Genomic DNA, 25915 nt, shown 5'->3' on the forward strand with positions numbered 1-25915 from the left:
GTTTTGGGGCTGCAGGTCTGCTTGTTCCTCTTGCTCAGGAGGCCGCAGCGCTTCTGCAAGACCATCCGTGGCTGATGCGGGGCAGAAAAGGCACCTGTGTCCAAATGTCCTCTTTTTATAAGGACACTGGTCGTATTGGATTAGGCGCCCACCTTACTCCAGTATGACCATATCTTAGTTAATTACATCTGCAATGACCTAATTTCCAAATAAGGTGACATGATAAGGTACTGGGGATTAGGACTTCAACATTTGAATTTGGGGGGCTCAGCTCATAATACTGGGATCATAAAACAAATTGGAGGATTTCAGCACTTAGTCTATCCTTTTTGTGTTGACTTTGGTAGATTGTGGGTTGATGTCTTACTGATTTGGGGAAATTTTCAGGCATTATCTCTCAGACATTCCTCCCACATTCTTCCTCTCTTCCCATTCTGGGACTCTATATGTATGTATTTTTTACCTTCCTGTCACCTGTTTTACTTTTTTCTCTATTCACTCTCTTTTTCTTTGTGAGTTTGAACATTTTCTGTTGACTTTTCAGTTCACTAATCCTTTCCTCTAACCTGTCTAATCTGCTCTTAAAGCCACTTATGGAATGAACTTTTAGTTTCAGTTAATTGTATTTTTTCATTCAAGATGCTGTTTGATTCTTTTCATACAATCTAATTCTCTGGGAAATCACTGTATAATCATCCATGTTTCTCCATTTCCCTGTGCATTTTCCTTAACATATTAACATGTTTATTTTAAAGTCATTTCTTTCTATCTCCAATCTTTGAGTCACTTCTAGGTCTATTTCTGTCATCTTACTTTTTCTCTTGGTTTTCGGTTATATAGTCCTGGATTTTGAAATGCCTAGCACTTTCTAATTGACAAGTTGTGTATTAAAAACCAAAGAGGTTCTGGATGCTGCTGCCTTCTTCCAGAAAGGTAGGGTCGGGCAGACAGAGTGGGGCGGAGGTGAGTCAAGTCTGGGCTGTGGTTTGGGTGAGGCTCTGTGCTTGGGCTCCCGGGTGGAGGCTTCTGGCCATTGGTGGAGAGCCTGGGGTCTCTCCCCGGCTCCTTTCCCTGGTGGGTCCTGAGTGCTGGTTCTTGTGTCTTCAGCACACCCTCTCCAAACCCCACAGCTTCCCTCACAGTGCGGGACTCCCCTCACATTTACCTCTTGCATTCTGGCTCAGCTATGCATATTTACAAGTTGAAAAGTATTTTGTCTAGCAATCTTATGTGTTAACAGTGGGAGTCAGGATCCCAGGTTGGTCAGTCCCTGGTCTTGATCGTGAGTCCTCTGAAGGAGTTTAAACAGGCACATGCCATCATTGCTTCGTCTGTGGTGCTGAGGATGGGTTGGGTCTGCTCAGAGATGACCATGGCCTTGATTTCAGACAAGGGCATAGAAGTGGGAGTCATTGGTAAGCTAGAACCTGAAATGCACCAGTTGGGGTAGAGAGGAGGGTTCTGAAACTGGTGCTCAAGTCCTCCCAGAACCAGGGAGCTGCTGGGTTATAGAGCAAAGCCAGAGGGGGATGAAAGAGAGGAGAGGGCGCAGGCTTCAGAGGAGGAAGTTACTGCCCAAGAGCCCAAACTTCTTGAAAGGAGGCAAGGGAGGAGACGTGGACAGTGCTGTGAAGTGGGTCCAGAGGGGTAAGAGGATGTGGGGATAAGAAGCCTGTAGCAGTGAAGATGGGGGCTGAGGAGTTGGAGTGTATGTGGTTAGGGGGTGGATTGTTTGCATCTGGGGCATTCTGAAAGGTCTCCAGTGCCCGACAAGCCTGACACCAAGAAGACATTTAAGAACGTAGAGTGTTTTGGTGGCGGACGGGCTGAGCCATCCTGCTGCCCGGGATGCAGTGTCTGGGCCCTGATGGGGAAGGGGCGCTTTGGGAGTGACAGCACTGGCACCCGGACTGCCGTCAGGGCCTTCCCTTCCACACACCCTCTACCCCAGGCCAGGCCCTCTGTGCCACCCCGTCACTGTAGTCCTTGCTGGTTGTCCTGCTTTTACTCAAACCACTCCCAGGCTGAAAGATTCCAGTGGTTCATCACTGCCTGCAGAAGAGAGTTCAGACTCTTGAGCTTTGCATCCACAGCTGTCCACTCGCAGCGCTCCCACACCTCTTCTTCCTCCCACCTGGCTCCGGGAGCGCCTCCCGCTGATGTTGGGACTGAGCCAAAGTCCCAAAGCCCGCAGCGTCCTCTGCGCCCAGTCCTGGGGCAGCTCGTGCTGCATACGGTTCATCCATTCACTCTGCGTTTGACCTCGATGGCATGCCCCTTTCTGGGCTGGGTGCTGGCTCGTGCTAAAATGCAAAGGTCACAATCCCTGCTCTGAAGGAACTCCAGGTCCCTGGCAGTCAGAGGGCAGGTGGCAGGGGCACCTGTGGGTTGGCCGTCCTGTCCTGGCCGCTCACTGGGTTTCCAGCAGGCACCACCCATAGTGCTGCTCTGCAGGGCAGGGAGTGTGACGGAGGCTTTGTGCCTTTTAATGTTCACGACAGGAATGGGCTTAATGAGTACTCATGTATGTAAGCATTTTTTATTGTAGAATAAATTGGTCTTCCTTGGCCTTAGTGTAGTGAGCTGTGTCAAGCTCTAGTGGAAGCCCGCTGGATCCCTGCGGGTAAACAGGTCGGGCTTGCCGCTAGTTGTGGCAAGGGGGACGCATGCCACGGAGCCACCAGGTTCACAGGAAAGGCTGGGAAGGATGTCCTGTGGGACTTTGCTGACTCGGGGGAATTGGGGCAGGTTTAATGAAGCAGTGCTTTCCTGGGGATTAGATGCTGTCAAGAAGTGGGGTCCTTCTGTGATGAGTATCTTAACACATCTTCCTTGGAAGGAGGAAGGATCAGGGGCCAGCTAAAGCTGTCCATTATGAAGAGATGAGGCAGGACAGGGCGCACACGGCAGGTCTTTATGGCTTAGACAATGCCCACGTTTCGTCTGTGTTCAGACATTATCATGGAGGGGTCTTTTTCTGTGGACCCATCCCAGTCACAGAGGGGCCTTATGCTGGTCTTGTGTGAAACTGTGTATGTTCTCAACAAGAAAACATGAGGGCTTGTATCTGAGAGTGCTAGGCTGGCTCCTACCACACCAGGGCCTAGCTGATAGGACCACGGGCCTTGTCTGACGCCGGTCTTAGGGCAAACTGTGTCTTTGCTGAACAGGAGAACACCAGGGCCTGTATCTGAGAGTGCCAGGCTGACTCCTACCACACCAGGAGGTGTAGGACTGGCTGATAGCACCGGGCCAGCTCCCGGACGGTGGGGGCTGCTTCTTTCTGCACCTGAATTATCTCTGTGGCTGACCTCACAACTGCTGTGGCTCCACTGGGCTTTGTGGGTACCTTCCACACACTCATCCGCCCAGTCAGATCATAAGCTGCCCCTTCTCCTTCCTGGATTGGACATGGCGGACGGCAGGTGGACTCCTGCCCACCTCACCTGGGCCCACCCTGACCATAGGCTGCCCCAGGCCGAGCCCCCTTGCAGCTGCTCCGAGGTCTTCTCTTGACAGCTCCTTCTGCTTTCTTCACCTGTCTGCACCCACCCCTTCTCCTGGACGTTCTGTTGCTGGACTCCTCTTCCTGAACACAAACAAGCTGTGGCTCCTGCCAGGGTCCCCCTCACCTGCAGGACAGGCCCAAGCCCTCAAGGCCTGGCCTTCTATCTTGCAGCAGGGCCTCTGCTCTGCACCCCTAGCTTCCCCACCCCAGCCCTGGCCCTGGCCAACACCTCCAGACCCCAGTTGTCCGCCCCGGGAACCTCCCCCAGGGATTCGCTCAGCCTAGAATTTGTTCTCCTCAAGCTCCTGGAGGAGATGCTGTCCTAGCACGTTGCACGTGCCTTTTATTCTGGAGCTCCTCCTCCTGCCTCCACTGGGACTCTAGCCTCACGAACGCTCCGTGCTTCCTCCTCGGTGTGCAAGCCCCAGGGGTCTTCTCTGTGAGCTGACACTGACCAGGTGCCCCCATGCCTGAGTGCTTGCGGGCAGGGCGCCCTGGGTGAGGAACCGCACCTGCTCGAGAGGTGGGGGAGGGGAGCTGCACTGCCTGCCCGGTGCTCAGCATGTGAACGAAGCAGAGACTAAGGGTAGCGGTGCCAGGCCTAGCAGGCAAATGCCGCAAAGGGGAGGTGGACTCTAGGGAGGGCCCAGGCAGCCGGGAAGGCATTGCGCATCCCCTGGGGCAGTGGGGTGTGCCTCTGGCTCCAGCTGAGCAAGGTCAGGCCTTGGGTTGAGGGGCCAGGGGCCAGCCCAAGGCCAGCTGGAGCAGCCATCAGGGATGTGGACTTCATTCCGCCAGCAACCATCCAAGGGCCTTAAGCAGGCAGGTGGTGTGGTTAGTGGGTTGGAAGTGCACCTGGCAGTGGGCAGAGGGTGGTGGAGGTGAGCTGACAGGTGAGCACAAGGAGGCCTCAGGAGGCAGGGGAAGGTGGGCAGTGAGAGCTGGTGGGGCAGTATGAATGAGGGGAGAGAGGACAGATCCGTTTTTGGCCTGGGCCCAGGTTGGACACTACTGACGGAGAATACACAGGAGCAGCAGGTGCCGGGGAGGGACTTGGCTGTGGTGCCCATGGGCACGGGGGGTGCTGACTCACACGCCGGCTGTGGGTCCCTTCACAGATGCTGGGCTGCTAGCACCAGCTAAAGGAGTGGGTTGATGGGCTGGCGGGGAGGAGATGGGGTCCTGGGAGGGGGTTCTCAAGCCAAGCTAGCCACAGTGAGGAGTGTCCTCTGGGGCCAGGAGCTTAGAGGAGCTCAGGGCAGGGAGGTGCTCAGACTGCAGTGGAAGGGCTCTTTGCAGGGAGGCTGTGGATGTTACAGCTGGCTGGTTGAGTGAACATCTGAGAGCAAAGGTGGGTGGGTGAGGGCTCCAGAGCTGAGGCAGCAGAAGTCACAGGGGAGGACATGCAGAACAAGCTGAGGCTCAGGGCCATGGAAGGCTGGGGCCTGACTAGGCCAGAAGATGGTGCTGGAAGCAGGCCAGGCCCCAACTGGCCAAGCCCTCAGAGCCTCTGTCCAGCTCTTCACCGAGGGCTCCAGTCTGCAAGTTTCCCTGCTGGGGTTGTGGTGAGGAGGTGCAGAGGGCCATTGTCCACATCAGGCCTGGGCCACGTGTCAGGTGCCGGCTGATGGGCTCCCTGGGGACCTTGCAGAGCCAGAGCAGCAGGACAGACCTGCCCTGGGGTGGTCAGTGACCTATACTGCTGCCTCTCAGGCCCGGGGCTGGAAGATGAAGGTCTCACAGGACCCTCCATCATGCTGTGCAGTTCCCAGGTGTGAGTGGCAGACATCATGTGACCCAGCCACCATGCTTAACCTCTGGGAGCCGCAGGGTCCCCAGCCATCAGCTGGGGATCCCAGCACTCGCTTCACAACATGGCTGGGAAGACTGTAAGAAGGGAGGTGGAAGTACAGCTGGAGAAATGTTAGCTCCTGTCGCCGACCTCCAGCCTGAGCCCCCGTCCCATCAACACCTGGTCCTACTGTCTTCATCACACTGTGAGGCTGAGACCCCTGCCCCCTCATGGAGGAAGTGGCAGTGACAAGGGAGTGATGAAGGGAACGGAGAGCACTGAAGGTCCCATTTATTGGAATTTTAAAGACAGCAGAACGAGAGGAAGGCGTCCTCCTCCCCTGAAATGTTCCCATCCTCTCTGCCCTCAGGGCTCAGCACAGGGATGAGACCCTCACCCTCAGGTCCCCCAGAGGACAGCGCTCCAGCGTGGGGGTGGGGAGGGGAAAGGGATGCTCTATGCCAGGCAGGAGAGCTGGGACAGGAGGGGAGACGTGCACCCTCACCTCTTGGCTCAATCCCTCTCCCCTGGGACCTGATGTTGCCCCCCCAGGCCCTGGGGTGGGCTGGCAGATGGGGCTCATGCAACAGTAAGTGGGCAGGAGGTGGCACGGAGGCCCAGCCCCGCTACCCTTTGGCGGGGTGGGAGGGCTAGGAGGGGCCATGCTGGCCACAGCGGGTCTGAACAGAGGCGTCTGCAGTATACACACAGGAGGGTTGGAGAAGGGTTCCCTCTGTCCCAGGCTGTGCACGGGTATCAGAGAGGGGAGGTACCGAGGAACGGCCACATCAGGGGCAGGGTCCAGGCCAAGCACGCCACCCGAGTGGGGCCCCACGTGAGCCAGGGGCTCAGGCTACTCCTTGGCGCGGCCAATGATAGTGAGGATGTACAGGAAAATGTTGATGATGTCCGTATACAGGTTCAATGCGGCGAACACATACTCCTCCGGGCTCAGGGACAGCTGCTTGTTCCCCAGCAGCAGCTGGGTGTCCACTGCCAGGAACTGCGGATGACAGCACGGGGTGCTGAAGGACAAGCCCACCTGCCCAGCATCCTGCCCCGGGTGGCCCACCCCGTCACTCACGCAGGTGAAGAGCAGAGCGCCGAGCGAGGCATACACAATCTCCAGGATGCGGTTCCGGATGAAGATGCACAGGATGGCAAAGATGATCAGCACCACCATGCTCACCAGGAGCACGCCCATGCAAGAGGTGAAGTCGTAGCGCGTCTGAGGGCACAGGGAGGGACAGGAGACCCTGGGTGCCACACCCCCGGAGGCCTCTGGGCCCCCAGGGCTGGCAGCCCTGCCCTGGGGGGTCCCTCACCTGCATGGAGAAGATGACCACTGTGAAGCAGACGGTCGTGGTGATGCCTACGGCCATGATGACCGCCTCGGTGTCGTAGAAGCTGGCAATCATGCCCACCATGTAGGACAGACTGACGGTCAGGATGGACTGTGGGCAGACGTAGCCTTGAGTGTGGGGAGCCGCTGCCCCACTCCCACCCCTAGGCCCTCTGTGGCTCCAAAGAGGGAGAGTGTGTGGTGGGAAGGCTGGGCCCCAGGGGCTAAGGGCTCAGGTCTTGGGTTACCAGTGCAACGAGATTCCAGGGGTGCTTTCGCCGGAAGTCCCCACAGCAGCTAAGGACAATGAGGGAGATGAAGAAGACGGCATAGGAGACATAGTAGGTCCAGACATTCTCCCGGACAAAGCCCTTCACCTTCCCGACGAAGGTGAACACAGCTACGGTGGACAGAGTCACGGACAGCTGCAGGGTCAGCACCAGGAACACCTGGGGAGGGAGGCAGCTCAGAGCCCTGGCCAACGCAGCCTGCCTGGGCCCTCCCCAGCCCCGCAGCCCACCTTCCGGATGAAGGCCTGGCGGATGCTCTTGTCATCCCAGTTGGTGGCAGGGAAGTCCTGGTTGTCATAGTAGGATGGGGGCCCCTCCTCGTGGTAGGTCCCATGCTGAGGTGCTGAGGAGCAGGATGGGCTGGGTCAGTGCCACTCACTGGAGCCGGGAGCCCCTGCCCTCGCCCTACCCCTGCCCCACTACTCACAGCCAAGGTCCTGTGCCGGGAAGGCCTGTGGTTGTCCATAGGGGTTGGGGGGAAAGGGGCTCTGCGGATATGGCCCCTGAGGGTAGCCCCCTTGGGGGTAGGGGCCCTGAGGGTAGCCCCCTGGGGGATAGGGGTCCTGAGGGTAGCCCCCTTGGGGATAGGAGCTGGGGCCCTGGGGATACCCTGGCTGGCCATAGGGGGAAGGCTGGAATGGGGGCTGTGGGTAAGGGGCCCCAGGATAGGGAGGCATGGAGGGCTGGGGCCCCACAGGATATCCAGGGTTGGGGGGAGGGTAGCTGTCCGCAGACACTAAGAAACTCTTTTCATGGGACATGGCCTCAGATTCTGCGGTCTTCCCCTAGAGGAGAGAGAGAGAACAGTTAGCCCTGCGGTGACATGAACAAGCCGGGCACCCCACCTGCTGCAGAGAACCAGGATGGAAGGAGAGGGATTCATGACCTTCGCCACAGGGCCATGGGGAGCCCAGGAAGAGGGGCCAGGAGAGGCGGGTGGGGACCGGGTGGCTGGGCGTGAGGGTTCAGAAGGGGGTCTCCAGGCCGACCCCAAAGATGGAGGAAGGTGATGGACTAGGGGATGACTTTATCAGCCTCGGGATTTTTGGCTTCAGCTCTTTCTCACAAGCAACCGGAGGGGCTTTCTCACAGCTGTTGACCTCTCCTGGGTCAGAGCTGCGCCCGGGTCTGGGCTGGTCTGGGCTGGGGGCGCGGTCGGGGAGGTGTGGGGGTGTGCCCAGACCCTCCTCTTCCATCCCGCCCCTTAAGCAGCTTTAAGGGGCCAGAGCCGGCGGCTATTTCTATCCCAGGAAATCCCCACGCCATCTGTGACCAGCTGGAGCCCTGAGCCCTCTCCAGGAGCCGGCCCGAGCGTCCCTCGCTCCCAGGGTGGGGGCAGCAGGCCTGGATCGGCTGCCGGGGTGCCTACCAGTGGGGCACGCCAGGAACAGCAGGTTGCGGGGGTGTGTGGGGGATGGAAGCGACAAGAGGGCGTGCGGGGGAACAAAGCAGACGTAGGGGCGAGGCGGTTGGTGGCGGTGGCCACCGAACCCCCACCGAGGGCCGGGTGGGTCCTCGGGCCGTTCGAGGGGCGCTCGAGCCGCAGAACCCGGCGTCGTCGCAGCGCGCCGCCCCCGCCCTCCCGCTCCTGACCGTCCGGCCCCCACCCCCGCCGCCGCCCGGGCCCCCGCGGGCCGCGCGCCGGGCCCGACCCACCGGCTGACCCCCCGCGGCTCCTCTCGGCTGCGAAGGGCCCTCGCGGGGGCGGCGGCAGCCGGCCAGCTGAGCCAGGAGACACGCTGCTGGCCTGGGGCTGGGGACTCACCACTCGCGGGGCGCCTCAGGACCCTGCGCACAGTGTCCGCTGCGCGGCCGCGCGGTCGACAGCCGCTGCGCCCACACCCGTGCCCGTGCCCGCGCCCGCGCCCGCACCCGCGCCCGCACCCGCACCCGCACCCGCTCGGCGGCCAGCTCGGCTGGGCTGGCGCCTGCGGCTCGGGAGACGCAGCGGGGCCTTGTGACGGGGCGGGGCCTGGGGCGGGGCTGGCGGCGCAGGGGCGGGTCCGCGCGCTGGACTCCGCAGAGAACGCGAGGCTGCTCCCGGACCGACTGTGCCTGATCTGGATTCCCTGCTGGCTTCTTTCCGACACACAGGCCCGAGCCCCGCGGTCCACACTTGGGCCCTGAGGGCTGTGGACCCCTGGAGGCTGATACCTAGCCTTGCCAGTTTGCTTAAGTGATTTGCTGAGTCTGATGAGCACCCTCCATCCTTCCTTGGCCTTAAAATCTTACTTTCCCTTTCAAACAAGTCTATCTCAAATCAAGAGACCTAACTGCTTAATTGCTGCACCCTCTCTATCAAACTAGTCCGAGCCCCTATTAGACCAATTCTCACTTGTTTTCATGACAGATCCACAAGATACAAGGGTGGCATTTCTAGCCCTGTTTCACTGCTAAGGGGCTGAGGCTTAGAGATGGCCCAGGAAAGTTAACTTTCCTCAGCTTCATGGGTCTTGAGGAAGTGCTAGCTGCCACAGCCAGGGACACCCCTACTGGGCTGTCTCCTGGAGCCCCTGCAGGAGTGTCTCCCCACCTGGGGCCTAGGGACCCTACTGGGAGGGTCTGCTGTGCCAGACAAGTGAGCATCAGGGATGCAGGGGGATGCAGCCAGACAGTGCTGGGGCCCTGTCAGTCCAGCCTGGCAGGACATCCAGAGGACCTTGGCTTTGCCACGGCCGGGGCTCCAGCAGCTGCTGCTGCCACTTACAAGGCTCACTCTGCCCTCTTCTGGGGATGGACAGTAGGAGTGGGCAGGAGTGGCAGAGAGAGATCGGTTAAGAAGTTAGCGTCATGATTCAAGCGAGAGATGATGAAGGCTTGGACCAGGGTGGGAGCAGCCAAGGTGCTGGGTGTGCAGCTTGGGGTCAGGCTAGAGAGCTGCTCCGTCCCCTGGAGGAGCAGCAAGGGTGGAGGCCGGGTTTCAGTGGCTGAGCGGTAAGTGGGAGGTGGGAGAGCAGGAATGGGCACAACTCTGAAAGGCTGGATGCCACTGGAGGAGGAGCAAAGGGGGGATTAAGTGGCAGAGGGAGTGTGGGTTCTAAAGGTGCACCTGAGCGTGAGGGTCAGGACTGCCACAGGCCCTGTCTGCACCTCCATGTCCCCTTCTGCGATGAGGGGATTTGCTGCAGCAGGGCGTGTCAGCACAGTGCCTGCACCTTCTGGGGTTGGCCTTGGTGACAACTTTGACAACAACGACGACAACGCAGGATGGGACGGCTGGGCAGGTGCATGAATCAGAGAGAGAGCCACCGGGAAGGGAGTGCAGGAGGTGGAGGAAGGCTGTGCTGTGATGTTGAGAGAGCGAGGAAGCTGCTTGCCCTCCGTGCTCATGAGGTGGGAGTGGGTCACTTGCTAGCTGTTTAAGGGTGAGCACGGTTGCAGTTGTGAAGGTTGCTGGGGAGAGTGGAGAGCCTGCCCCAGCCGGGCTAGGCCTGGAGAGTCGAGGGGTCATGCTGCCCGCAGTGGTGGTGGTGGGGGGGTGGTAACAAAGAGGCTAGAGATCCTTGAAGTGGGGGCAGCGACTCGAGTCCCCTGCTGGATTTAGCAGGGACTGTGGTTGGACGTTTTGCGGTTCACAGGGGAGGGCCAGTAGGAGTGGAGAACTGCCAGGAGCCACTTTACCCACTCTACCAGCCGGTGGGCTGGGGTGGGACAGATGGTATTGGTGGGTTGGGCTGCGGGCTGAGGAACTGGGGGGTGGGGCTGGAAAGTTCTAGAGGAGGGGCCTGAGAATGAAAGTACCAGAGAGGCAGGCACTCAGCCCCAGCACCACAGGCCCCTCCCTCCAACACTTTCACTTTTGTTTTCCTGCCCCAGGCCTTCTGCTTCAGGGCCGGCGAGGGAGTCCTGGCTGACGGCGGCCCAGGTAGTGGGGGAGTGTAAGTGTGGGGATGTGGGACGCCCTTAATGACGAGGGGTGCCAGGAATGCCACCAAGGGGCCTGGAAGGGGCTGGGAGGGGTGAGGCAGGACTGTGGGACTGCTACCCTACCCGCTCTTCCGGCCCCAGGGCTGTGATGGGGGAGGCAGAAGCGGACGTGGGGGCAGCAGTGGAACTCAGCGGGCTGCCCCCTGACATCCCGGACGAGCTGCTCACACTTTACTTCGAGAATCGCCGAGGCTCTGGGGGAGGACCTGTGTTGAGTTGGCAAAGACTTGGCCTCGGGGGCATACTCACCTTTCGGGAGCCTGCAGGTGAGGGGACCGATGAAAAGGGGCAGTCTGGGCCCCCCACCCGCAGTCAGCCCTGACACCCCACTCTACCCCTGCCTGCAGACGCAGCAAGGGTCTTGGCCCAGGAGGCACACGTGCTTCAAGGTGCTCGACTGAGCCTGCGGCCGGCCCCACCACGCGCCCCGACACGCCTGCTGCTCCAAGGGCTGTCTCCTGGCACTGCACCCCAGCACCTGGAGCAGTATGTGCAAGCCCTTCTTTGTGCCACAGGGCACCTGGAGCAGCCCTGCCACAGCCTGGCTAGTCCCCGACCAGACCGGGCCCTGGTCCAGCTACCTGTGCCCCTTTCTGAGGCAGGTGAGAGGCAGGGTTGGGGCAGATGTGCCCGTTGGGGGAAATGCCCTGAGCTGACTCGCATCCTCCCCGCAGAAGTCTGTGTCCTGAAGGAGCGGGCCCGGGCCCTGGACCTGGATGGGGCGGAGGTGTCCCTGGCCTGGGTGCCCTGGGCCCGAGCCGTGCGTGTAGTGGAGAGCAGCCCCCCTGCAGACCTGCTGCTGCTGGAGCTGTACCTGGAGAATGAGCGCCGCAGTGGAGGCGGGGCCCTGGAAGGCGTGCGCAGCCTGCCTGGGGGCCTGGGCACCGTCGTCTCCTTCCAGCAATGGCAGGGTGAGTAGGGCTGCACAGACCCAGCCCAGCCCCCGCTGTCCCTCGGAGCCCTGACGGTCTTCTGGCCTTTTCCCTTCCTCCCAGCGGCTGAACGGGTGCTGCAGCAGGACCACTGGCTGCAGGGCTCCGAGCTGAGCCTCGTGCCCCACTACGATGTCCTGGAGCCTGAGGAGCTTGCCAAAGACATCAGTGGAGGGAACCACCTAGCCATGCTGGGGCCTGGGGCCACCGAGCATGCTCTCCTGGAGGCTGGAGGGCCAGTGAGGGCACAGAATTGTGCAGGGGACATGACACCGGGCTCTGAGGAGGCACCAGGGCGATCGGGAACCTCTCTGAGGGCAGGTCCTCTCCAGGACAGGTCCTCTCTGGGACAAGCCGGGCCAGTCAGCCTGGAGCCCATGGGGTCTTCAGAACAGGAGGGGCCCCAGGTGAGCCTGGGGACTGTGGGGTCTCCAGAGCAGGCAGGGCTAGTGAGCCCGGGGCCTATGGGGTCTCCAGGCCCACTGGAGATCGCCATGGGGTCTCCAGGGCAGATGGGGTCGGGGAGCCTGGGGCCTGTGGGGTCGCCAGGGCAGGAGGGCCTGGTGGAGACGGTGCTGCTGATGGAGCCGGGAGCGGTGCGCTTCATGCAGCTCTACCACGAGGACCTTCTTGCTGGCCTGGGAGACGTTGCCCTCTTCCCACTTGAGGGACCAGATATGATTGGATTTCGGGTGAGTGACCCCTGACGATTCCTCCTTTGACCCTCCTCTCCTGCTGGGGGCTCTGGTTGCCTATCCTGTGCCCTAAACCTGAAAACTGCCCCCACCCCACCCCGTGGTCCTGCAGCTCTGTGGAGCCCTGGCACCGTGCCAGGCAGCCGAGGAGTTTCTGCAAAGTCTGCTGGGCAGCATTAGCTGTCACGTACTGAGCCTGAAGCACCCAGGCAGCGCCAGGTTCCTGCTGAGCCCAGAGGGGCAGAGCCTTCTTCAGGGGCTGGAGGCTCAGTTCCAGTGTGTCTTTGGGACAGAGCGTCTGAACAGGGCCGCCCTGGACACAGACCCTGGAGAGGTAGAGATGGAGCCCACTCCTGCCCGCCCCTTTTCACTCCTCAGCTCCTGGTACCTCCACCCTTGCTCAGAGGCCCCTGGGGCGGGGTATGCACCAGGTGAGCCCTGACACTCCCTCCCAACAGGCGGACCTCGCTGAGACCCTCCAGGCCCTCCCTGGCCACTCCCACACCCTGTGGCCTCCAGACAATATGGACAGTGACCAGGAGAACGTGAGCCTGGGTAGGGCTCCCTGAGGACACCAAGCACATCCTGTGGCCCTTTCTTGACCTCATGGTTTGTCCTACTGCTCTGCAGTCCCACCTGTCTCGGTCTCGTGACCATATACCCTCTAAGGCCTCCTCCATCTTCCACCCATTCCTGGCTCGTCCTCTCTCTCAGCCCCACCCTGGCTGGGCTGGACCCCTGACCCAGTGCCTCTCCCTGCCCCTAGAGGAGGTCCAAGAGCTGCTGGCCACCCTGGAGGGCCTGGACGGGGAAGACTGGCTGCCGCTTGAGCTGGGAGAGAAGAAGTCTGAGGGGCAGCTGGAGGAAGCGACTCCCAGGGCTGGGGAGGGGCCCGTGGCCCCCAGCACTGGGGTGCCTGAGTTGCTGGAAGAGGAGGAAGAAGTGACTCCCAGGGCCGGGGAGGGGCCCGTGGCCCCCAGCACTGGGGCATCTGGGCGGCTGGAGGAGGAGGCTGCCCTGCAGCTGGCTCTCTACCGGTCACTGGAGCCACGAGGCCAGGTGGCTGAGCAGGAGGAGGCTGTCGCACTGCAGCGAGCCCTGGCCCTCTCCTTGTTGGAGCTACCCACCTTGGAGAAAGAAGAGGAGCTCCTGGATTCAGACTCTGGCGGCTGGGCCCAGCTGGTGGTGCATGCAGCCTTTGAGCAGGATATGGATGAGCTGAACCGAGCACTAGAGGCTGCCTTGGAGGGGCACCTCTGGGAGGAGACAGTGGGGCCCCAGGACTGTGTGCTGCCCGCAGAGCTGTGTGCCCGCTTGGAGCGGTGCCACGGCGTGAGTGTTGCCTGTCGCGGTGACTGCACCGTCCTCCGTGGCTTTGCGGCCCAGCCCACCCGTGCGGCCCGCCACTTAGCAGCACTGCTGGCTGGCCCCCAGGATCAGAGTTTGAGCTCTCTCTTGGTGGCTTCGGGGCCCCCTCGTGAGTCTGCCATCCAGACTGGGGGGGTGGGGGTGGAGTGGGCCAGCTATTGGGGGCTGGTGCCCCAGGCATGGCCTCGACCCCCTTCCTCTCTGTGTGTCAGTGCCACAACAGAGGCTGAGGGAGTCCTTGGGCAGGCTGGAGTGTCTGGCTGAGAGCAGCAGGGAATTCCAGATGGTGGTACAGGCCTTCTACGACACCTTGGACGCACCCCCTGGCAGGATCCGCATTGTCCGGGTGAGTCCACACTCTGTCCTCCCAGCCTCTGGCCTCCCAGGCTCATGGCACCATTTCTGCTTTGCAGAACCTGGGGGCCATCAGCCTTACCTATGCTAGGGTCAGCTGGCCAGAAGCTGCCCAGCAGGCTGGAGGCTGTGGGGGACAGAGGAACACTGGGCCTCCCCAGCCCCGTTCCCCGCCTGAAATGTGTTGACAAGTCTGGGACAGGGAGGCGGAAGGCTGTAGAGGTTAGGGGGTCCCAGCACAGGACCCCACTTTGCCAATGATAGCCAGATGGCCGTGGATAGCATGACCATCTCCATGCCACAGTTCCCGGCTCTGGAGCGTGGGGTGGTACTGCCATCTTGTGGCTACTATGAGGATTACTCATTCCGCGTACTGCCCCTCGCGCAATTCTCTGCACTCCTCTGCCTCCCACGGGGTGGGCTCCAGCAAGGGGGCCGCTGCAGGGAGGCAGCTTCCTCCTGCATTTTTACTTGCAAAATGTGGCAACTCTGAGTGTGGGTGTGTTTCAGGAAAGGCTGGGAACAACTGGTGAGGGGCCAAAGTGAAGCTCTGGGAACCCCAGGAGCTCCTGGCTGTCCAGGCAGGAAGGAAGAAGGGGCCAAAAGGAGGGGCTTGGGAGGCAGTGGGGGGACCCTGGAGGGCTGCAAGGCCCAGAGTTTCTGCACGGCCGACTGGAAGGAAGGACTGAGGAGGAGGCTGCGCCAGGCTGGTCTGCTGGCAAGCAAGTGTGAGGGCAGTGCCCAGTGACCAAGAGTAACTGGGAGGTGAGAGCAGGGACAAGTCTGAAGATGAGCTGGCCACGGAAGGAAGGAGGGGGATGAGAGCGGAGCTGGAGCAGAGTGCAGGGCTCAGTGCTCAGGACTAAGGGGAAAGAATCTCGGGGGGTGTGCTGGCCACAGACCGGCAGGAAGGAAGGGACAGTGGCAAGCTGGTGCCCTGTGCTGTGAAGGCAGGTGGCCCTCTTGACTCTATGCACAGAGTTGGGGGTGGGGGACGACTGAGCAGCAGCAGCAGAGACCTGGAGCTGGCCAGAATTGCAGAACCTCGGGCCTTTGCCAGACCTGGCCCAGTCAGCCACACCGCCACCACTTTCCTGGAGGTGGCCACTGTAATTTGCATGGAGTACTTTTCCTGCATTTCTGGACTTAGCAGCTGCCACTTTTGCACTTTGAGGAAGGAAGGACACACCAGTCATGCCCCACACTCTCAAGGTTCTGTTAGTCACATGAGTTTGATTCTTTGTGACTTTGTGCGGTACACTTGAGTCTTCTTTCCACGTAACAATTTTAGAGACCATTTCTTGCTTTTCTGCATGGAAGATGAGAATGGGCTTCCCTTCCCCTTCTTTCACCTCTTCCTCCCTTGTCCATTTCATAGTTTGGTCAGTGACATGATTTTTATGCTGGTAAGGTTGACAACAAATGTCACCTTCTAATCTGTAACTGTCATGAAGCTCTGTGCTGGGGCCAGAGGCTTTTGAAAATATAATGGTAATGAAAAATGTTTACCACTGGACCAGAGAGGAAAAAGGGAAATGAAATCCTAGCTATTAAAACCATGTTTCATGAAAAAGAATATTCTAGAATTCAAGGTCTAATGGCTCCTAATTTTGTTTACTTTCTTCATTTTTCCATGTGGTGCTTGGCTGCTGGGTTACTCGTGGTGACCCATCACCCTCTTGCATAGATTCCTTTTTTGTTTAGTAGGAGGATGTCCTTGAGTCAGTAGTAAACAACTTGGACTTTTAAATTTATTTGCCTTTTACAATTTGAGGTAATTTGCAACTATAATTTGATGTTAGTGTAATACTGTTTTTCAGACAAAAGATGCTATGTTTTTATGAAGACATTTCTGTTAACTTAAGCACAGCTGATTCTTGCATTTCTTAATCTGTCCTTATTTTTCCTCACTATTAATAATTTGGCTGGATATAGGGTCCAGGATCAAAATGTTTCCCTTCAGATCTTTGACAGACTTAACTCTTTTTCTTTAGTCTTTAACATTGTTTGTTTTTGGAAAGGTTAAAAAAATCATTCCGAGGTCTCTTAGCATCCAGTGTTGCTGGTGTGAAGCCCAGTATGAGAATGTGAGATTTTTTCCCCACATTTGTAAACTGATTTTGGGGCATGTGTGTGTAGTGTGTGTGTGTGTGTGTGTGTGTGTGTGTGTGTGTGTGTGTGTGTGTCTGGACACTTGTAGAGTTTTCTTTCACTTTGAAGTTTGAAGTTTTGCCAGCAGGTAGGTGCTGGGGCGTGCCTTCCCCATTGTCCTTGGTATTTTGTGGATCCTTTCCATCTGAAGATGCCACCTTCAGCTCAGGGAAACTGTCTCCCCTTAAGCCTTCACTTGCTCCCATCACCTGTGTGTCATCTTCTTGTGAGGCTCCTGTTACTCAGATGTTAGACCTCCTCTGTCCTCTCCCTGATCTGTCCTCTCACAGTTTCCAATCTTCTTTAGCTCTGCACGCTGAGTCACTTCCTGAACTCCATCTTCATTATCTTATTATTCGGCCTTCCACTGTATGCCGTGCAGCAATTCCATTCTTAATGTTAAGAACTTTCTAATTTTCAGACTGTTTCTTTTTCACTGGAGGTAGTCTTGTTTCATGGATATAATATTCTTTTGCATCCCTCTGAATTGACTAGTTAGAATTTCTTGAGAAACTTTTTGGGTCCTGGAATCGACTCCTCCCAGGTGATCACAGGGTTGGTCACCTTGGTCTCCCCATCACTGAGAGGTGGGGGGAATCTCTGGGTGTGGGGAGTACAGTCCTGTGGGCAGTGCAGGCACGGAGCTCAGGTGAGTTCTGGTGAGTGGTTGGGTTGCCCACTTGCAGGCTTCCTTGGAAGGATCAGACTTCCCTGGAAGGGGCGGCTCCCTGGTCGCCCCCCAATGCTACCTGGCACCTCAGTAAGATGGCTGACACCCACCTAATGCCTGCTACTGGGCAGAGCATGACGGGAGCTGTGAGGTCTCCCTAGACCCTGAACTCCTCCAAGAGAGGCCTCTTGATTTCTGGGCACAGCTCTGTCCTATGGCCCAGGGGGTGTGGAGGGTCTCCAAACAGCCTGGCTCTGACCGTGGCCCCCCCAGGTGGAGCGCGTGCTGCACCCGCTGCTGCAGCAGCAGTACGAGCTGCATCGGGAGCGCCTGGAGCAGTGCTGCGACCGGCGCCCAGTCGAGCAGGTCCTGTACCACGGCACATCCGCGCCCACCGTCCCTGACATCTGCGCACACGGCTTCAACCGCAGCTTCTGCGGCCGCAACGGTAAGTCCTGGGGCCCCACAGGAGCGTGGGGTCGGCCGAAGGAACCACACTAACCCCCGCCCATCCCGCCCGCAGGCACGCTCTACGGACAGGGCGTGTATTTTGCCAAGCGCGCCTCCCTGTCGGTGCAGGACCGCTACTCGCCCCCCAACGCTGAGGGCCACAAGGCGGTGTTCGTGGCTCGGGTGCTGACGGGCGACTACGGACAGGGCCACCGCGGGCTGCGGGCACCTCCGCTGCGCGCTCCGGGCCACGTGCTCCTGCGCTACGACAGCGCGGTGGACTGCCTCCGCCAACCCAGCATCTTCGTCATCTTTCACGACACCCAGGCGCTGCCCACCCACCTCATCACATGCAAGCACATGTCCTGGTCTCCCACTGGAGAGCCCGCTAGGCACTTGGGCGACTCCCCAGCCACCTAACCCCGGAGACCCTCCCCTCGGCGCAGCCTCCGGCCTCCTCCTCCCCAGGCTCGGCTCTGCACCGCCCTCTCGCCCCCTCCATTGCCTGGGGACATCCCTGTGTCCTGCTGTGGTGCCTGTACGGGCGGTCGGACCAGGAGGTTTGGGGCTGTGTTCCCCCCGGGGCCAGGTCCCTGCGTTGGCCGGCCCAACTACCAGGGGTGAGCAGCGTCCAGGATGAAGGTGGGCCGGCCTGACACCGCCCGCCTCGGCCCTACCTCGCCCGAGCTTGGGCGCGACTATGTCGTTTGAATAAACGTGTACGTGAAACTAGGCAGGGAGGCCTGCTGGAGTCCGGGTCCGACCTCTGTTTGCGGGGTGGGGAGCCTCGGCGTGGCTAGAGCCCAGTGCTACTTTGGGGCGGCCCTGGGCGGACGGCCGAGGCCGGACCCAGCGCGCACCCGAGTGACCCCACGTCGCCTTAGTGTCACGCACGCTCCCCTAACAACGTCTCCTTGCCTACCAGCCCGCCTTCTGCGCGCGGGGAGGGGGCCGTGCCCAGCGGTAGGGGTGCGCGCGGCGGGGGCGCTGTGGAGAAGTCGCGCTCGCGCTCCAGCCCCGCCACCTCGGTGAGCCCCCGGCTCCGCGCGCACTCGGGTGCCAGGACCGCACGGGCGGCGCTCGGTTTGGGGCCAGGGCGGGGTTCCGGGCTCGCCCCGCCCGCGCAGCCTGCGCAGCTCTCCAGGCAACGGCAGTCTGGCTGCAGCGGCCGAACCCAACTGAGCTGAGCCACCAGGCACGTAAGGCCGGGGCGAGAAAGGGAGGCGCGGCGAACGGGAGATGCGGGGTCGGGTCGGGGCTCTCCTGCCACAGGCATCCCGGAACTGGAGGCTGCGTCGTGGCCCATCCTCCCCAGGAGGGCACCACTTCTGGGCGCGGAGACTGCGGAACTGGACGGGCGGTGCCCCGGGTGTGGGCAGGAAAGGCTGCTGGGGAGGTGCGGCTGCCCGCCGGGCGCCGCGCGAGGGGCTGGATCAGAGGCGGCCTGCGGAGGAGCCCGTGGGAGGCGCGGCGGGGTGGCCCCCAGCTCGGTGCCCGCTGTCTCCTCCTCGCCCTTAGCCTGAGGGCAGAGGCACAGAGCCCACATTGTGCCCCCACGCCACCCCACCCTCGCCGGGACAGAGCCCCATTCACCTCCTGCACGCCAGCTCTGGTGGGGAGGGGGAGCCGAGGAGTGTGCACGCGTGGGTGTGGGTGCGCTTTGGCGGCCCGGCGGTGCGGGTGTGCGGCCGCACAGGGTGGGCTGCTGGAGGGGCGGCCAGGCTCCCTGTCAGTTGCCGCAGCACAGCTCCCGCGGCCCACGCCACTGCGGCTCCAGCTATTTATAGACTTCCACTGCGGAGACCAAGGTGGGACAGCGCTGGAGCTGGGGTGGGGTAAGGCTACAGGAGTCCGTTGGTTCAGACAGCTTGGAGGTACAGCCAGCGTTCAGGACGTGGGGTCTGGGTCCTTCCCTGAAGGCCGGGTGGCTCCCGATGGCCGAGCTTGCTGGCTGATTGAAGATTAGAGGAGACAGGGTCCAGGTGTGGCCTGGACGGATGAAGAGTGGGATCAGTGTCTTCTGATGGGGTGAACCCCTGGGGGACAGCGTGGAGGGGCCAGTATTTGGATGACTAAGAGAAGGGAGTGGAGATGAATGTTGGGGCTGGGTCGGGGTTGGTGGTGGTCAGTATCCTGGTGATAGACTGAAGCGAGTGAGGTCAATGTCTTGGAAGGGGTCACTGTGTGGGTGTCTGGGGCATGAGCAAGGAGGGAGTGAGGCCAACTGTGGATGAGGGGAAAGGACGTCAGTGTCTGGCTTGAAAGGGTGAGGGGGCTCCGCATGTGGATGAGGGGACATAAGAGAGGTGTAGGTGTCAGAGTCTAGGTGATAGTGTGGCTGGGGTGGGCTCAGGGGCTAGGTTCAGGATGTGATGGGTCAGTGTGCAGTATCTCCCCCATACACAGAGGTGTGACCCCCCTCCTTCTCCCTTTCCAGGAGGTCATGTCGGGCGAGGACCCCGAGGTTCGGGCAGTGGTCGAGGATGGCTCCAATGGAGGCAGTGGCTCGCCCAGCCCTGGGGACACACTGCCCTGGAACCTGGAAAAAACACAGCGGAGCCGGCGAGGCGGAGGCGGTCCCGGGGGGAATGGGAGTGTCTTGGACCCTGCCGAGCGAGCGGTCATCCGCATTGCAGGTAATACCAAAGGGCTTTGTCTGTCCAGTTCATAAGCACTTGCTGGTTGACCGAGCACCTGCTGTGTGCTCTGTGCAGGTATGAGAGGCCCGAGAGGGGGCCTCTCCTGTCCCAGGTGATTGCAGACCCCACAGCGCCACCTGCTGGCTCCACCCGGTCAGCTGTATGAGGCCTGAGGTTGAACTTGCTGTGGGGCCACCATTGCAGGCCTCAGGACGAGGGTCCAGTGCCCAGGTGTGATGATGGCACTCCAGAGCACAGACCCCAGTCCATCAGCAAGGGCGGAATGATGATGAGGTGCCTGAGAGCCAGGCTGGCCCCTGCAGAAGGCTGAGAGGGTGGGCCGAGGCATGTGGGAAGAGGGCTGGAAGCCCAGTGCCAGGCGAGGATGGTGATGCGGGCAGCGAGGAACTTCGTGGCTGGAAGCACAGGCAACGGCTTGTGGGAACACAGGACAGCCGCTGTCTGCCCCACCCCCAGGGGCTCGTGGGGTCATGGCGGATGTCAAAGAACCAGGTTCTTTTTCACCCACGTGAAAGGGAACCCTGGACGTCCTCTCGCAGTCCTGGTTCTCCAGTGTCAGCCCCTGCTGGCAGGCGGCAGTGGTCTGCATGCGGCCGCGCCCGTGGCAGAGTGTGTGCATCTGATGACACTCCTAGTACTGAACCCTAGACAGGGCTTCTGGTCACAGGGCGTGCAGCGTTTAGTTAGAGGAACACTGCCGCGCATTCCGGAAAGAGGCTATTTGCCAACTCTGGCGGACGGGGCAGAGGGCGGGTGGCTTTGCCAATATGATGAGTGGAAAAGAAATTTTTTTTTTAACCAAGCATTTTTTCTTCTGTAAATCCCCTATTTCAGTCCTTTTAATACATAGTTAAATTTCGTGTGTGTGTAAGGGTTTTATATTGAAGACACCAGCTCCGTCTCCCTTGTTGCAATGGCAGGGTTCTAAGGTGCGATGGAGGGAATGGGGGGAGGGGCGCGCCTGGGGCGGTAGGGTGGCCGGGGAGATCGAGGCTGGTGAGGGAGGGGTCCCCTGCAGGGCTGGGAGCCGGGCGAGGAGAATTCAGGCTGTTGGCAGGCCAGCGACCCGGGCGGGAGCGGGAAGTGGATGTGAGCCCACTGGGACCAGCGTGGGACCGAGACTCGGAGCATCAGAGCCCGCTCGGGCCAGCCAACGCCGGGAGGCGCCTGGGTGCGCGGCTGCAGCTCCCCTGGGCTCCGCGGGCCCCGCGCTCCGGCCCCGCCCCGCCCGTGGGGCATCCTGGGTGCGGGGCGGGGCGGGGGCGGCCCCTTTAAGCGGCGCGCCGGGCCTCAGGGACAGAGTGGCCGCCGGGGGCTGGAGGCCCGCTCAGCGCCGCAGCGCCCCGCCCGTCCCGCGCCCGCCGGCATGGCCGCCCGCCTGCCGCCCGGCCCGCCGCCCGACGAGCAGGACTTCATCCAGGCCTACGAGGAGGTGCGGGAGAAGTACAAAGGTACGGCGCCGCGGCTCCCGCCCACCCTGTGGGCTACCTGCCATCCGGCCGGCCCTGACAGATCCTCCAGCCTGACAGTCTGGCCTCTGACACCTTGTCCGTGGTGGCCGTCCGGATCAGAGCCCAACCCAGCGCCCCTGCCAGCCTCGCTCGACCCGCGAGGCCGCTGGCGCCCAAGGAAGAGGCAGCACGCTAGGCAGAGCCCTGTGGTCATGCCCTTAATAGGGCATCCTGCGGCCGGGTGGGTGGGGTGGGCCACTCTAGCCAAATGTCGTGTGTCCCGAGCCTATGCGCGGCCAACAGGTGGGTCAAGGCTGAGCTGTCCCCTGCCCCTCAGCTGGGTGCTTCCCCGAGGGGTGGGGATGGCTGCCACTGCCTGGCAGTGGGTCACATAGTTGCTGCCTCTCCTCATGTCCCCAAATTGGTGAGCACCTAGACTGCCACCCTTCCTTGGCAGGGACTCCTGTTACACCCCTTTCCTGTCCCCTGGGGAGCAGCTGTGGGCGTGGAGGGTCAGCACGCCCTCTTCCTCTTTAGAGGAGCCCACCCTGTGGCTTTGACAGCCCCTCTTGCCCTGCTCCACACCCCCTGGCCTGGGGCCTTGGGATCTGCCCAGGCGCTCACTGATGTCAGCTGCCCACAGCTCAGTTGCCTGGTCTCTGGACTATGAGCAGGCGTGGACGTAGCCCTGGCCACTGGCCCACAGAGGCTTAGGGGCCTGGGCGTGAGCTGCTAGAGGGGTCAAGGTGGGGCCCTGGGCAGAGCTGGCCCAGAGCAGATCTAGCTCCGCATGGCTGGTTATGCTGGCTCTGCCCCCCAAGGACAGTTCAGGGAGAGAGGTCCTGCTGGGGCCTTGCCTGGAGCCCTGAACAGTCGCTGTCCACCCACTGATCTCATGCAGTCAGGGCAGATTTCCCAGGGCCCAGGGCTCATCTCTGCTAGGCAGTCCTCCACTAACAGCTTTCACCGGGTCCCGGGCAGGGCGAATGCGCTGTATGGCTCTCCTTGTCAGTGCTGTGGCCGACCCGTTTGCCTCTGTGACTCGTGCACTTGGGCCAGGTAGAGACACTCCTGTGACAGTGGATCCTGAGCCTGACCACTGCACCTCCAGGGAGGGAGGGCACGTCTAGAGGGGACTCCACATGGCTGGCCAGGCCTTGGAGGCTCCATCTGGACAGGTCCAGGGCAGAGAAGCATCCGCCTACTTGGGCCACAGCTCTTCTGGCAAACCCTAGGACAGAACTGATTATGAACTGGCTGCTCTGGTGTAAGTGGGGACACCTTCACAGAATAAAAAGTGCTTTGTTCTAGAATCCTCTTTGGTCTGATCACGTCCAGGGCTCTGTGCGATTCCAGAGCCTGTCAGGGTATCACGCCGGTGTGCCCCGGCCTGTGGAGCTGTGTTCTTCTCTACTCCCTCCACTGAGAGGCCTACCTTGCAGGAGTGAGGCCTGACAGGACCCTGGGGCTTTCCCACCTCAGTGCCCCGTCCCAGCCCAGCTTCCCTGATGCCAGGGTTGGTGTCACCTGGCCCGTGTCTGCCTCCTGGGCTTGCCTGCTTCCTCCTGTGGAGGCCGGGCACCTGCCTGAGGTGGACCTGCTTGTGCCAGGGTGTGGCCGCCTGAGTTGTGGCCCTGGCCTGAGGGTGGCTGAAAGTGGTAGGAGAGCCGGTCCTGGGGTCTGCCGTGCAGCCAGGGTAGGGGAGGCTTCTGGGGCACCTTAAGTCTCTTCAGCTCCTGGCTTGAGCCAAGCGGATGGGTAGGGGGCTGTGCTGGGGCCACCGCCAAGACTCAGAAATGGCCCAGAGGAGGCCAGAAGGGGCCAGGTTATGGGCCACAGGCCTGACCACTGCAAGCCCCTTGGTCCTTCTGGAGGCCTGAGGCCCTGGTGGTCCATCCCTGGAGTGGAGGGCTACCCCCAGTGAGGGAGGGAGGTGGGGTTCCTAATTCAGCTGTTGAATGACTGCTGAGGGCTGGTCTGGGGGACTGGAGTTCCCTTCTCCCGGGGCCCAGCAAGCACTGGCAGGCTCTGCCCCCGGGGACCCCTGCCTAGCCCTTCACACCCACTCCTGGCCCATCACTGGGCCCATGCAGGGCTCTGGCTTCTGCCTCCTGGCTTCTTCCCTGTGCTGGCATTGCCCGCTAGCCCTATCCTCGCCCTGCTCTCACTCACAGGATGCGCTTTCCCTGTCTGCCTCCAAAATCTGGCCTCTTAGCCCCTCAGCCCAGTGACCCTAAACCCCCAACTCCGCAGGCCCTACCCTACACACTTCACTCCGCAGCTCTCCCTCTGGAATTCCCCAATCCTCCCCACATGATTAGTGCTCTTCCTAGAACATTCTCAGTTTCCTATCTGCCTGAGTCCCTTGCCCCTCCCCATCCTCCCTGCTTTCCCTGCAGGGTGGATTCCTGTGAGGCTAAAGGCCACTGGGGCCTGTGGCTGGAGAGCTCTGGTGTTCCATGGGTGGGGCCTCCCACGCTGAGGACTCTGTGGGCTGGTGGGGGTCTCCGGAACCTGGCCTGCGTCAGTTCAGAGAGACTGGGCCAAGGGAGCCTGGAGAGGCCTGGGGTCAGGTGTAGGAAGGCAGGGTTGGGGCAGGGGAGAGTCCAGAAGATGCAGGTGAGTGGGGCAGTGGGGGTAAGGGTGTGTGGTGAAGGAGTCCCCAGCCCCCATGGGAGGTGCTTTGTGCCTGGGGCCAGAGGCCTGTCCAGACAGACAAGGCATAAAATACAGGGCAGGGAGTGGGAGGGCCGGCCAGGAAGGCCTGGGTAGAGACTTCAAGGCTGTCCCATCTGGTCTGGGAGCAGGATGGCAACAGAGTCAGGTTGGGGGGACGGTGCGGAGGGCAGTGTTTGACGGTGCAGCCAAACCTGCTGTGGTGGTCCTGAGGGGGCAGTGGTGTGGAGAGGGGAGGGCAGAGGTGAGTACCGCCGGTGAGAGGGTGGGATGGCTGTGGGCCAGGTCCTCCAGGTAGGTGTTAGAGTGGGGAGCCTGCAGGAGGTGCCCACCTGGGAGACCTGCCCCGGTCTAGAGGAGCAGGGGCTGGAGAGAGACAGGAGCCATGGTGGGCAGCGCCGGCGTTTCTGCGGGGCCTGCTGAGCACACGGAGCCGTGCTGCTTCAAGGCTCAGCCGCAGGGGCTTCCCCACCTCCCTGCCAGGCTGCGGCCTGCCCCATGCCACTGTGCCCGGCACCCTCCTCACGTGTCCCGCCCTCTGCTGTCCTGGACTCTGAGCCCAGTTATCTGTGACCCTGGCACTGGCCCCAGGCTCTCAGCAGCCTTTGCAGGGTGCTCGCATGGGTGACTGGGTGACAGCATGGGGTGGGGTGTCATCTTCAGTGGCCAGAGCTCAGCTAGCAGGATTGGAGGCTAGGGGTTATTTGGGGCTCTTTGTAGAGGGCTTTTGGTCTGTGTTTTTGGTCAATAGCAAAATGTGCTAAAAACAAACAGGCACTCTGGAAGTATATAAAGAAAAAAGGTGGGTCACACCTCTGGCCCCTAGTCTTGAGGCTGGGGTTACCACAGTGCATGCGTGTGTGTGTGTGTGTGTGTGTGTGTGTGTTAGAGAGAGAGAGAGAGAGAGAGAGAGAGAGAACTGAATGGTTTTTAGCTATTAATAGACTTGTGAAATCATCACCACAATCGATTTCAGAACATTTGCATCATGCCCCTGGCCAACACTGATCTACTTTAGGTCTCAATGGATTTGCCTGCACTGGACATTTCATATAAATGGAATCAAACAGTTTTGTGTCTGGCTTCTTTTACTCAGCATGTTGTCAAGGCTCACGCATGTCCTGGTGTACTACATCAGTACTTCATTCCTTCTTGTGGTGGGATAATAAATACTCCATGGTATGGATAGACTACATTTTGTTTATCTTTTTTATGTTTCATGTTTACGTTTGCATGAGTTGATGGCTATTTGGGTTGTTTCCACCTTTTGTCTATTTTGAATAACGCTGCTTGAACACCTGTGTGCACGTGTCTGTGTGGATGTGTGTTTCCCTCTCTCGGGCCCAAGGCCAGGAGTGGAATTGCTGGAGCATGTGCGAACCTTACATTTACCTGTTTGGAGAGCTGCCAGGTAGTCTTCCAGAGCAGCTGCACCTTCTGCAGCCCCATGATTGTGGATAAGGTTTCCAATTTCTCCACATCCGCACCAACACTTATTATCATCTGCTTTTTTGATGATAGACATTTACTCCTAGTGGGTGTGAAGTGTTCTCTCTTGATTTTGATTTGCATTTCTGTTGGCTAATGACGTTGAGCATTTTTGGTACATATTGGCTGTTTGTATGTCTTCTTTTGAGGAATGAATATCT

At 60.3% G+C, this 25915-nt stretch overlaps 4 protein-coding genes across 9 annotated transcripts in view; 2 read left to right on the forward strand and 2 right to left on the reverse strand.

Moving 5' to 3' along the window:
- Positions 1-5560: 5560 nt before the first annotated feature.
- Positions 5561-8861, reverse strand: GRINA (glutamate ionotropic receptor NMDA type subunit associated protein 1). The gene is made up of 7 exons (XM_032467845.1): positions 8698-8861; positions 7360-7717; positions 7163-7275; positions 6891-7091; positions 6626-6754; positions 6385-6528; positions 5561-6303 (listed from the first exon to the last, which is right to left on the reverse strand). The coding sequence occupies exons 2-7, from the start codon at positions 7691-7693 to the stop codon at positions 6154-6156; spliced, it is 1071 nt and encodes a 356-aa protein (XP_032323736.1). The 5' UTR covers positions 7694-7717; positions 8698-8861; the 3' UTR covers positions 5561-6153.
- Positions 8862-9956: 1095 nt separating this feature from the next.
- On the forward strand, positions 9957-18042 carry PARP10 (poly(ADP-ribose) polymerase family member 10). Its single transcript, XM_032467836.1, has 12 exons — positions 9957-10265; positions 10749-10810; positions 10941-11125; positions 11207-11461; positions 11534-11770; positions 11855-12483; positions 12599-12820; positions 12945-13041; positions 13253-13963; positions 14067-14200; positions 17303-17477; positions 17553-18042. Exons 1-12 carry the CDS (start codon positions 10140-10142, stop codon positions 17897-17899), a joined length of 3180 nt encoding a protein of 1059 aa, XP_032323727.1. The 5' UTR covers positions 9957-10139; the 3' UTR covers positions 17900-18042.
- A 294-nt stretch (positions 18043-18336) lies between these two features.
- Positions 18337-21751, reverse strand: LOC116659807 (translation initiation factor IF-2-like). Its single transcript, XM_032467850.1, has 2 exons — positions 21628-21751; positions 18337-19468 (listed from the first exon to the last, which is right to left on the reverse strand). Exon 2 carries the CDS (start codon positions 19023-19025, stop codon positions 18366-18368), a length of 660 nt encoding a protein of 219 aa, XP_032323741.1. The 5' UTR covers positions 19026-19468; positions 21628-21751; the 3' UTR covers positions 18337-18365.
- The window catches only part of PLEC (plectin), a 55894-nt gene continuing 48525 nt past the window's right edge, over positions 18547-25915 (forward strand). For 3 of the 6 annotated variants that reach the window (XM_032467820.1, XM_032467822.1, XM_032467827.1), the window contains exon 1: positions 21439-21590. In XM_032467820.1, the coding sequence (XP_032323711.1) occupies positions 21506-21590 (85 nt within the window). In that variant the 5' untranslated portion in view covers positions 21439-21505. Of the gene's footprint in view, positions 18675-19916; positions 20116-21438; positions 21591-25915 lie in introns of those variants that run through there. The other 3 variants (XM_032467808.1, XM_032467809.1, XM_032467807.1) reach the window with 2 other exon arrangements.

Source organism: Camelus ferus, chromosome 25, assembly GCF_009834535.1.
Source record: "Camelus ferus isolate YT-003-E chromosome 25, BCGSAC_Cfer_1.0, whole genome shotgun sequence".
Lineage (NCBI taxonomy): Eukaryota > Metazoa > Chordata > Mammalia > Artiodactyla > Camelidae > Camelus > Camelus ferus.